Source organism: Oncorhynchus nerka, linkage group LG28 (assembly GCF_034236695.1).
Source record: "Oncorhynchus nerka isolate Pitt River linkage group LG28, Oner_Uvic_2.0, whole genome shotgun sequence".
NCBI lineage: Eukaryota > Metazoa > Chordata > Actinopteri > Salmoniformes > Salmonidae > Oncorhynchus > Oncorhynchus nerka.
This window is the reverse complement of record NC_088423.1, coordinates 85,319,375-85,332,131: the sequence shown is the minus strand read 5'-3', so window position 1 is coordinate 85,332,131 and position 12,757 is coordinate 85,319,375. Positions and strand designations below refer to the sequence as shown.

Below are 12,757 nucleotides of genomic sequence, written 5' to 3'. Positions count from 1 at the left end.
ACAGCTAAGATTAGCTAGCTAGCTGCCTCTGGACTACACAGAAGGATAGCCCATGCAGAAGGATAGCCCATGCAGAAGGATAGCCCATGCAGAAGGATAGCCCATGGTGGGTGTTCTCTATTGGTTAGCTTCTCAAATGGCACCATATTTACAATATAGTGCACTACATTTGACCAGGGCCCATAAGCCAAGAATACGCACCTTGATCCGCTGGGTAGAATCAATTAAATGACTTCCTTTTTTTGACACACCCAGTCTGAACAGGACCTGTGAGTAATTTCATTCTGACTCTGAGCTTCAAAAGGGGCATTGAAAATGTCCTCTACTGATTAGTGTTAAAGTATTCTCAACCTTGGAACGTCAGGGCTAGCGCGAAAATGAGCACTGTCTGGTGGACCCCCAGGAGAGGGGTAGGAAAGGTTAGAGTTGATTCCTGGGTGGGTTTCATTTGAGCCCAGGGCCACAGGGGACAATGAAGTTACAGATTGCATCTTTATGTGGGAAGGTTCATACAATAGAATGAAGTAGAACTCTAGTGATTTATAGGATCTCTGTGGGCCATACGGTACATTACTCTGTCATTCCATTTGAGGCGTGAAATTTCTTCTGGCAATAGATACTGTATATAGAGGCTACAGCATATAGGATTATATCACTGAATGAATGTATCAGATCACTAAACAACAACAAAAAAACACTTTGAACAATGTGTTGGAAATAAAGGAGACGGTTGTTTTGTACAATTTCTCACTAAATATATTTACATGACATACAATTCGCCATCAGTGCAATACATAGGAATGTTGCATATTTACCCAATGTTAGACTCTTCCCTTTATGAAGAAAAATAAACCAAATGGCAGAAGCTGAATTCAACTCATGTGTAAAGTAACATTTTGTGACTCTCAAAGCTTCACACAAACTCAAAAAAATAGTTCTAGAACCGCTCATCAACAATCAGATATTTAGCATTGTAAAAGTAAATAGTTCACATGTACATAATTATTTTTCATACATGTAATGGATTGCTTTTGTACAAACATTTTTATATAACTTTGGCAGTTTCTCAGGAACAAAGTTATTTTAATAAATATGAAACAACAATATCAAACCGTCAGCAATGTTATCTAGGCTTGCCTTCCAAAGCTCGTGTTCACAGTGGTCGTACAGAAAGGCTGGAAGCCGATGGCCGAACGGAAAGATTACAGGCAAAAAGAAAAAGAGAAAATAGGATCCACCCTTTCTGTGTAGACTGACAGCACTGGAGGCTTTTCGTTGTTGTCATGGTTATAAAATTACAAACACCTATGAAGGTTTACATAGCAGTCATCGCCGTAAAAAAATGGTCTCTTTTCAGGTTTCGGCTTAAATACAAAGAGTTTTAGGGCCAGGGTACATGGACCCCGACCCTGTGGTCACTGTGAGATGGTGGAAGAGACATGGTTGTAAACGGGACATGCACAACAAGTGCTGTGTGAGGGGACGAGTAACAAAACGAGGGTGCAAATGAACGATTTCTAACGATTAAAACGCCACCGGTTTTTTTGAGAGAAGAATTTTACACTGAACCAAATAATCAAGCAAATTTTTCATCAAACATTAAGTATCACCATAATTCATCACTATTATCTTTTGTTGTTTGTTTTGTTGTTGTACTATTTTTCCTCTTGTTTGGCACTTTATCAGAACAAATCTAAATGTTTTACAAAAAGGTATTTCATGTCTCGTTAACATAACTTGTAGAATATAGTACTTAATATTGAGCATACGGTAAGTAAACACTGGTACATACTGTAGTTTAAAATGAACATTCCAACAGATGTTTTACGCACATGCACAAAAACAGACAACACAACTCCTCAACTGCCTTCCTTCCTTCCCCGTGCCTCCCTCCCACTCTTCCCCTCCTCTTTTCCCTTCCATGCAATCATCCATTCATTCCATCCCTTCCTCCCTCACATCTCCATACTAGGAGGCCACCTCCTCTGAAGAGCGTACGTCGGTCTTGAGACGACAAAACTCTTTGGCCACTTCGTCGTTGGTCCTTTGAGAGAGTATCCTCATGATGGTGAGTCCGGTGTCGTCCATGGAGATGCTCTTCACCAGGGGGTAGCAGGCACAGCAGCTTCCCTGTTCGGCCAGGTCTCTGAGCTGGAGTACCGCCATGCCGATGATACGGTCCTCTCTGGCGAAGCAGTAGTCCTTCACTGAGACGTGCAGCTCGTAGCACTCTGGACCGTACTCATTGCTCAGAACACTGGGGAGGTTGAGAGACAACAACATGATCAATATCAGTCCCATTCCTCTACTATATTTGTAGTTTATTGAACCGGATATATAGAACATCTTCATTAACAACAACAACACGCAGTCAGAGAAGTGAGGACATGTCATGTTGTATGACTGATTGATTCATTGATTGATTGATTAGACAACGGAACTCAATCAGTCAGAGACCAGACACCAGAGAGCTAAAAGTTAGTTGGATTAAACGAACACAAGCACAGAAACCATACACAAACACACAGACACAGAAACCACAAATGTTCTTACGTATGTGTTGTATATATTATTTTGGTACTTATGTGTTGTATATATTATTTTGGTACTTATGTGTTGTATATATTATTTTGGTGGTGTGGTTTTCATGTCAGCCCTTGGGCTTCTGACCACACCTGCACACAGTTATTTTATGTGTTTGTATCTGTATTGTCATCTATCAGATGTTTTAAATGTGTTTGTATCTGTATTGTTGTCTATTAGATGTTTCAAATGTGTTTGTATCTGTATTGTTGTCTATTAGATGTTTTAAATGTGTTTGTTGTCTATTAGATGTTTTACATGTGTTTGTATCTGTATTGTTGTCTATCAGATGTTATAAATGTGTTTGTTGTCTATTAGATGTTTTACATGTGTTTGTATCTGTATTGTTGTCTATCAGATGTTTTAAATGTGTTTGTATCTGTATTGTTGTCTATCAGATGTTTTAAATGTGTTTGTATCTGTATTGTTGTCTATCAGATGTTTTAAATGTGTTTGTATCTGTATTGTTGTCTATCAGATGTTTTAAATGTGTTTGTATCTGTATTGTTGTCTATCAGTTGTGTTCTTTGGTGCAATGAAAAATAGAAAGAAAAAGAAGTGCATGTATTTGCAGACGGTGTTCGTGTTTACATTGATCTCGGTCAGTGGACACTGACATTAAAAGAGCACCAGAGACCAAATAGGCACTACAGATGATCACTCTCTCTCTCTCTGACTGCACTTCACAGACATCTGGCTCACTATCATAAACACAGTGAGAGGATTGGATGCAGCTGATAGTCAAACTCTGTCGGCATCCCAAATGGCACCCTATTCCCTATGTAGTGCACTACTTTTGACCAGGGCATGGTACAAAACAGAAAACACCTGCTCTTTCTATGACATAGACTGACCAGGTGAAAACTATGATCCCTTATTGATGTCACCTGTTAAATCTACTTTGACCAGTGTAGATGAAGGGGAAGAGACAGGTTAAAGAAGGATTTTTAAGCCTTATTGAGACATGGCTTGTGTATGTGCCAATGGGCAAGACAACATAATGAAGTGCCTTTGAATTGGGTATGGTAGTAGGTGGCACTGGTTTGAGTGTGTCAAGAACTGCAACGCCGCTGGGTTTTTCAACAGTGTTCCGGTGTGTATCAACAATGGTCCATCACTGTTAAGGGAATTTTTATCAATGATGACTAATTATGTATACATTTCAATCAGGACTGACTAATCCGAATACTATTATGTTACTGTATATGTACTAATCAGAATACTAAATGTTACTGTATATGTATGAATTTTCTTTCTTGATCCCAGTACTGAAAATAATGTGTGTGAACGTGGGCAAAAGTTAGAACAATGACTGTCTGTTCCTTGGTACAAATCTTCAGACTGCTATTTGAATGCTTATCTACTCGAAAAGGCCTTGAGTCATAAATTATATTAAATTGGTAGGGAGGCGGATGTGGGAAGGTTGGAGAGACAGCCTTTGTACTGGAACGGATATGGCACGGATTGGGACTGGAACTAAGGACGTCATTTTCAGTTTATAACCTGTGGTAACCTGAATTGTGGCAGTACTCTCTTGATTAAAGGCTGATACTTGACTTTTAAGACCGGGCTCTGTCCATTCCTATAAAATAAGGGTCTTACAAATTCTTATGTTTAATTTTAATTGGGAATTAAAACAGAGGAATTACATTCCTTCAACAATTGGTCCTTCGAAGCCGGGATCTAAAAATCCGTCCCTGCCATCTGTAGGTCGTACGCCGGAAAAATCGTGCATGTTAGTAAAAAGACCTGGCTTCTGGATTGAGGTTAAAAACAGGCTGGTATACACTACAGACGGCAGGTACGGTGACAGATCCAAACGAACAGTGCTTTTCCCAGTCGGCAGCAGGTCAGTAGCCTTTATTCTCTTATTTGGGAGGGATTATTTAGTATATTTATTGATTAAAATGTTATAAAGGAGTTGGATTTGATCAATAATAGGTGCTTGAATATTCTGAACAAATACAATGGGTTTCTACCTTGGGTTTTAACCAAAATCGATAGGAAGGAAACAGGTCTGAAATTGACCTGTGGTAAGGTGCACTACCATAAATAAACTAGAGCTTAATAAATCCTGGTTTTGCAAGCCAGAAGGTTATTAAGGAGAGATATAGTATGCATTGGAGAATTAGGACTCTTGTTCCGTAGAAATAGGATAGCCATTAATTCAAAAAACATACCTAAATAAAGTTTGAACCTGAGTAGTCTATCTGTATATGGGAAGTAGTCTGACTATCAAGAAGTAGCAGATAAGATATATATAAAACAGGTGAGGATAAATTAGGCTTGGTGAGAAGGCAGGATAATTCTAGGCTACTGAATAATTGAACCTGTACGATGCTGAAAGAAATTAATATCCAAAAAGGAGAGGTTAACTTAGTCTAGAGTAGTGAGATATGAGATATTAACGTTGAAAGTCCCAAAAATAATATCCTACGGGTGAAATGTAATGTCCGATCAAAAGTCTTCTATAGACGTGGTTCACAGGAAGGAAAATAAATACTGACTATCTTTAAAGAGACACACACATAATAAAGTAATTAAGTAACGGTATATTGCAAATTCGTAGAAAGACACGCACATAGAATTTAAAATTAAATATAGTAAGGCATAGATAAGTGATTAAATACCATAGCTACTAGTAACGGTAAGGATTAAGAATGGGTGGAAATGCCTCAAAAGAAGCGCCGGAACTAACGGGAGACAGCGTTATATGGAACAGAGAGACAAGAGAAACATTGATTTCGGTCTAAGATGGAGAAAGAAATACGATTTTGATGACCGTCTAAATGTAGAAAAGCTGGAATCACTTATAAAACAGATACATAAGGAATGTGGATATAATATGAAAAAGCAGAATAAACAGGGTTTATACACAGCCGGAGTTTGGCTTTCAAAAGCAAAAAAGAGAATTGGAGGCGCAGAAAAAAAAAAGTTAAATCTAACAAGAGTCAAGAGGTGCTGCCCTCCGCTCCCGCAGACAAAAAAGTTAACCAATTGGGTGGAGGTGAGGGTAACAAACTAAATCTTTATCGATTATACCAAGAATACAGAGATAATCCAGTCGACGAAATAGTGGTTGTAAGAATACGGCTGCAGGAGCTACCTGTGAAATTACCACCCATGTATGTGGATCCCGCTGAAGCCGAGGGAGGTATAATGGAGTTAGAGAAGGGAATAAAGTCGAGAAAAGTGGATAAGGTTAGTCAAAAGAAAAATATAAAATGTTTTAATTGTAACGAAATTGGACATTTCGCCCGGGAGTGTAACACTCCCTGCAAACGTTGTCAACAAGGTTGTAATTTAACTGAGGGGAAGATCAGAGGTGACAATCGGGTAAAAAAAAAGGAAGGGTCAGATACAAAGAGAGCGAGATTAAGGAGAATCCTAACTGAGGGAAAACTTTGGGTCGTTAAATTAGGGCTATTTTCTGTTGTCCAGATGCCGGAGTTACAAATTTAAACAAAGAAGATGGGTCTATTTGCGGAGAATCTCAGTCAGTTCCAGAAGCTTGTTGGGGGTAGTGGTGAGCGTAGCAGTCTTACAAACGGCAATACACGGTTCGGTTCCCAGCCGAGGCGGTTAACTAAAACTGTTATTAGATTGTAATTCATATATTTGTATGTGTTGCCTGAAAAAATACGGTCGCTAGTGTTTGTAAAAGATATGAACTGAACGTTTATTATGTGTTTTAGATAGAATTGAAAAAATAAGTCATTAAAAATAATGGCGAGACAATTTCGATGTAATACGCTATTTTGCCCAAAATGATCTGGTGGAATAATGTATTGAGATGGGGGGTATTTAAATAAATGTATCATAGAAGAGAAAGTCACATAAAGTTAAATGTAGGGAATAACGGAGAGATACGATACAATTTCGTGCTATCCGGATGTTATAGCTCTTTATGAATCGACTGACATATGATAAATTTAGCACAAAACATGGTACGTTTAAATGTTAGGGTATAGAAAGTTGAGAAGTTTGGTTGGTTTTACTCTGTTGATTAGAATTTAAAGCTGAACTCAATCTGAATAGGGAATATATATTTTACAGAGGCAGGCAGATTTGCGTCGTCGTTTCACGTTGAACAACATCGTTCCTCAAATTTAAACAGAGAAAAGGGGTTGTGGCATTTAGAGGGAAAATGCGTGCATTATAGCTTAGAGTTACTTTTCAAAAGTGGCTAAAAGTTCCAAATACATTTTTTTAAAAGGAAAAGTATCGTAAAGATAGTCTGAAAAGATGCTACAGCTAGCTACGGAATTGCTAGACATTCAATGGGGCTACAGTATATAGTGCAACGCTTTGGACTATAAAAGAGGTAAGAATAGTTTAATCGTAAAAAGTTGTGATTGTTTTTCCGAGTATTGATTTTTGGTTAGGTAACGCCAGTGAATTCGAACAAGAAGTTAACGTATTCTAAAAATACTATCTGTTTTTCATTACGGGGAACAAGTATATGTCTTATCTTAAAGAGACAGTGCACGTTTATCACAGTGGTTTGAGTGTATGGCAGTGTATAAAATATTTTGGGACGACAATTTGAAGATAGACTGAATGAGTTGCATGAAACATCGAGAGATTTAAAACAAATGATGTGAAGGGATTATCAGAATTATTTAGGTTTCGTTGGTGTAGTAAAAGTTTGGGTTAAGGGGATTTCCCTGTTCCCAGAGACAAGATATCTTAAAAGGGGTACACTCACATATGGATTATTAGGAGTTTTAATTAGACAAGTGAATAACGTATTAGGAATAGAGTCGTAATTAAAATACTAAGTCAAAGACGAGACAGTTACTTAGATCAAAATGAATTCTAAATAATAACGAAGAGACAATTACGATTTATGCCCATCGAAATGTTTTTATAAAATTAGCGAATTTAGAGATATTGGTTGGGGTGGTAAATTATAATTCAAGATTTGAACAGATGTGATAAATTAGGATTGGTTTATCGAACAACAATTATTTACAATTCATTGAAAGTCGTTACGGATTGAGCGCTTCTTGATGACGTCACTCGCAAAGCACTTTTGGTCGCCACGGAAATTATGTTGTGACTGGGGGGTAACGGAGAAAATTGTTTGTCTTTTAGAAGGAAAATGTGTGCATTATTGTTTTGAGTCACTTTTCAAAAGTTGATAAAAATTACAAAATACATTTTTAAAAGTAATTTGAGAGTCGCCAGGATAGTCAGGAAAGATGCTAAAAACTAGCAGCTGATACGCTAGGTGGGCATCATAAGATTTGTGGCGTTTATTTGGATTGTATTAGGCTATGGGAAAGGGAGACTGGATGTCTGAATCGTAAAACATCGTGATAATGGATTCTGATGGTTGTCGATTCCGGGTTTGATTGTTTATGTAACACCAGTGAATTTGAGCACTGTTTGTGTGGAACCATGTTAGGGTATTTAAAGTTGAAAAGCAACCTCTATAGAAAAACATAACTGCATATGTTTCGGGAAATTAGCTAGGTTGAATTTGGTTATTCGAGCTTTTCCCCTGATACGTAGACATCTGTAACAGGGGCAAGTTGTTATTTTCTTGAGGAACAGATGTAAACATGAGTCTCTGAGTAATTTTGTCATCTGAAGCATTATAGTAGTGAGTTTTCGTATAGTTTGTTTTTTGCTGATAAAAGTGGTTTGTTTATTTGTTTACTGGTTATGGTCAATTTTAGGGTTTGATTTAACTTAGTTAAACATTGTGTTCTGGCGTGTTTAAGTAGGATTCTTTATTCCGGGACGGATGGAAGTTATCTAAAATAAGTAAATTAAAAGAGCCATGGGAGAATGCGAATGCATTTTTATTAAATATCTGGGATTAAATTAAGGATTTCTTACACTGAGAAATGTACGACATTTTCGGCAGAGGGAAAAAGTAATACATTGTATAATAATGTTATCGGGTTAATTGTATCTAAGGGTAGCATGTTCATTTAAGTAAACATATACGTAGACAATGTTTAAAACTTATGATTAATGATTTGAGTCAAAGGGGAATTATCATTAGGTTTAGTTATAGTTCACTTATTGAGTTTCTGAATCGAAGTAGCATAGTGAATACTAGTTAGGCATGTTGTGTCTCACTTTTAGAAGCCTCCTGTGATTATAATCTTGGGGAGAGTGGGGGAGAGAGCGGCCATAAACGACCACATTGAAAAAGGTCTGAAAGTCTTGATTATCCATTAAGGTTTGCAAATATATACACATAAAACATTTGTTAGGACTATTTGTTTTAGTGCAAAGGTATTTTAAAGAGGCACGCCCACATATGGAACCTTATGAGTTTTTATTTTATGAGTTTTAGTTACACAAGTGATTTTTTTATTTTAAGGATAAAGGGTTCTTTAACATGTCTAATATGGTATGGAACATGAATGTAAGGGAATGGTGTAACCTTTGACCTGCTTTCATGGCTCTCTCGGGTGGTCTGATCAGTCACAAGGGGGTGCTATTTGAATAATTAATTTGTGGTCATGGGTAATACTGTTTGTTTTTAATTTTTTAAATTTTGTTAAGGTAAATTAATTATAGTGTAGTTTAATTAACCTATATAAGGACTTTAGAAATTGCCACCATAGACGTGTTTTTCAAAAAAAAAAAAAAAATCCATGAGTTTAGATAAAGCCAAACAGGGAGACATTTAGTTCAAATTTGGAAACATGAGAAAAAGAGCTACAGACAGATAGGGGGAAAAGGCAGACAGAAGAGCCCTCCCCCCGCACTGCAGAGACCTTGAAGGTTGGAGAGCAGAGAGGAGAAGTTTTAGAAGAGGAGCCAGGACGAGCAAAGATACAGAATGTGTAGATAACAGTTACTGAGTGGAGACAAAAGGGAGAATTGGACATACATGATAATGTCAGAAAATAAGGATAACTTACTAATCCTACCTAAGTCATTATTTAGGGTATATAAGGTTGTTACCTGGGCAGAGCCAGGTATCAAAAGGGGGGTGGGTAAGTTAGTGGCCTATTGGATAAGAAACTAATAAAAAAAAAAACATTTTTAGCTAACAAATAGGCCTAGAAGTTAAAGATATAATCAGATAAAACATATGAGAAACTGTTTGTTAACCAAGCCTGTATGTCCAGGATTTTATGCATTACAGGTGAACTACAGGTGAAGTCACTCAATCCAGTCCCAGAGGCTTGTTGTGGGGACCATACCAAGGACTCCTGGTGACAGCTAGCTGAAAGAGCTACCCGGATTCATATCGCACGGCGGGAGGGTAAGACACAATGACACTGGCGAACAATAAACTGTGTTCGAGAGGAGAACTGGAATTAACAGAATTCCGGGGGCCATCTCTCGAATGAAGTAATTCTCCCTGTCCTATCACCCCTGATTTTGTTCATAGAAGTGAAGGTGTGTCTGGCTCTTGCTAGTGATGTGTTCTCGGGGAGAGGGTGGGGCTTCACATGGAAGCTGTTCGTCTGAGCTGTCTTATCGTGGGTGCCATATTCCTGATAAAGCACGTCCTACTTGAGTATGCGGAGAGTGATAATTTGACCCATGGTTTAGACGATGAGGATTTTGTTCCAAAACAAGCATAAGAGATCCCTAGATCTGGGTAGACAGGAAGTTAGAGTAGAGGTTGGGAAGGATCTCTCAATGGAGTTTCATGTAGACCAAATGGGGTCTCTAACTACATGGCAGTCTAGGACTCTGAGCCATTATGGCATATATCGGTACAGGTTCCCATATTGATCTTGGACACAGGTCATAGCTCATTTGGAGAGAGAGGGCTATATGAATCTACTCACCCAGTATGGAAGGAGGTGGAGTATAGTGAAGGTGAGTGTTTTTGATTGTAATCCGGAGAGAGGGATGTATTGCATCAAGATATGCCTAACCCTTTAAACAGAAATGAAGGAGGATCTAGGGTTGTGGTATGGATATGACCAGGTCTTGGTCGACACCCTAGTACAGTTCTGGGTAGAGGAGTTTAGGCCGGTATGGTAAAGCTGTCACGAAAGCAGGAATGCCAGATAATGACAGTTGTATTGTTTTGCACTATTTATATCCCCAGGTTCCTCTTAAATCAAGACTTCCTCCCTTTACAGTGACCGGAGGAGATTATTACCGTTTGGCCCGGTACAGTACTCTGGGGAAATGATGTCAGGGTGAGGTTTTACCGACAGATTGGACAGGATTATGCTCCCTTGTACATTTGGGAATGCCTTTCACACTCATTCAACACCAAGACATGAAGTTTAGCCAAATGGGAGAAAAGAGCTACTCCATCCGGGTCTCTTGATGACAAAGTAAACATTGATAACATTGGGGTTCCACGGACGTGGACTGGATTAATTATATTTATTATAATCAACAGCGCTTTAACAATTATACCAGAGATGCTATTAAAGGTTTTGCAGAACAGACTGAAGCAACCAGCCGGATGGCTTGGCAGAATAGAATTGCATTAGATATGTTATTGGCTGAAAAAGGAGAAGTATGCGTGATTATCGGGACCATGTTTGTGCTTACATCCCAAATAACACAGCTCCGGACGAATCAGTGCCCGAAGCCTCAGCTGGTTTGACCACCCTGGCTCACGGTTTGGCAGAAAACTCTGGGGTGGATACTTCTCTGACTAATTTGTTTGATAGTATGTTCGGAAAATGGGAAAAAAATATTATGATCACTGTATTATGGGCTACATTCACCTGTGTGACTGTTTTAGTTTTATGGGACTGTTGTCTAATTCTCTGAGTATGAGGCAGTATTTCCAGGACTCTGGAGAAATCGATGACAATAGATGGTGAGGTACCATGGAATTCCAGGTTCTGACCCGTGGAGTGCTGAATGTATGTCTACAGAACAAGTGGACGAATCTGGATCCTTCAGTTGCGGGGAATTTATGGTTGAAGAGACCATTTTTGATGTTTAGGGAGGCTAGGTTGTATCCAGTTTCAATAATAGACTGTTTTTTTTATGGAGATTGTAACGAAAATCCTGATAAGAAGAGTTATTATTCTGATGTAGGCCTGAGAAACAATTATGGCGAATGCAAGTGTTGGGTTATGTTTAGGTGATGTTTTGATGACAAGAAATATCTCTAATAAAAATAGAAATAGGCTTGTTAACATTACAATATAACTACAATGTGTGATTGGATGTATAATATTTAATCAAAGGGTGGATATGTTAAGGGAATTTTTATCAATGATGACTAATTATGTATACATTTCAATCAGGACTGACTAATCCGAATACTATTATGTTACTGTATATGTACTAATCAGAATACTACATGTTACTGTATATGTATGAATTTTCTTTCTTGATCCCAGTACTGAAAATAATGTGTGTGAACGTGGGCAGAAGTTAGAACAATGACTGTCTGTTCCTTGGTACAAATCTTCAGACTGCTATTTGAATGCTTATCTACTTGAAAAGGCCTTGAGTCATAAACTATATTAAATTGGTAGGGAAGCGGATGTGGGAAGGCTGGAGAGACAGCCTTTGTACTGGAACGGATATGGCACGGATTGGGGCTGGAACTAAGGACGTCATTTTCAGTTTATAACCTGTGGTAACCTGTATTGTGGCAGTACTCTCTTGATTAAAGGCTGATACTTAACTTTTAAGACCGGGCTCTGTCCATTACTATGAAATAAGGGTCTTACAAATTCTTATGAATTGACAGAGTGTTTAATTTGAATTGGGAATTAAAACAGAGGAATTAAATTCCTTCAACAATCACCCATAGGACATCAAGCCAAATGTGGGAAGCATTGGAGTCAACATGGGCCAGCATCCCTGTGGAACCCTGTCGACACGTTGCAGAGACCATAACCCGACAAATTGAGGCTGTTCTGAGGGCAAAAGCGATGTAACTCAATATTAGGAAGGTGTTCCTAATGTTTAGTACACTCGGTGTAAAGTAAATAGGATGCTTTTGGGACACAGGCTCTACATTGTGCTTTAAATGCAGCTGGCTCAGTATCAGACAGACAGTGGTACAGCTGCATAGATAGATCATTCACCCTATCTCAGCCCTCCCTCTATTCTCACTATTCAAATAACTGAAATGTCTCTTTTTTTCATTTTTAAAAGCACTTCATGATCTCATTACTTTCTGCTATCATGCTGGATAAAAGCGTTTCCAGTTTCATTTGTAACATTTTCCAAACGTTTTGACAGTGAGCACTGCAGGTGTCTACAT

General features: G+C 38.3%; 1 protein-coding gene across 1 annotated transcript in view; it reads right to left on the bottom strand.

Annotated features, from left to right (window-relative positions):
- Positions 1-739: 739 nt before the first annotated feature.
- The window catches only part of LOC115112780 (protein unc-13 homolog C-like), a 246,218-nt gene continuing 234,200 nt past the window's right edge, over positions 740-12,757 (bottom strand). Inside the window, exon 33 of the mRNA XM_065013211.1 lies at positions 740-2,257. Within this exon, the coding sequence (XP_064869283.1) occupies positions 1,969-2,257 (289 nt within the window). The 3' untranslated portion in view covers positions 740-1,968. The remainder of the gene's footprint in view (positions 2,258-12,757) is intronic.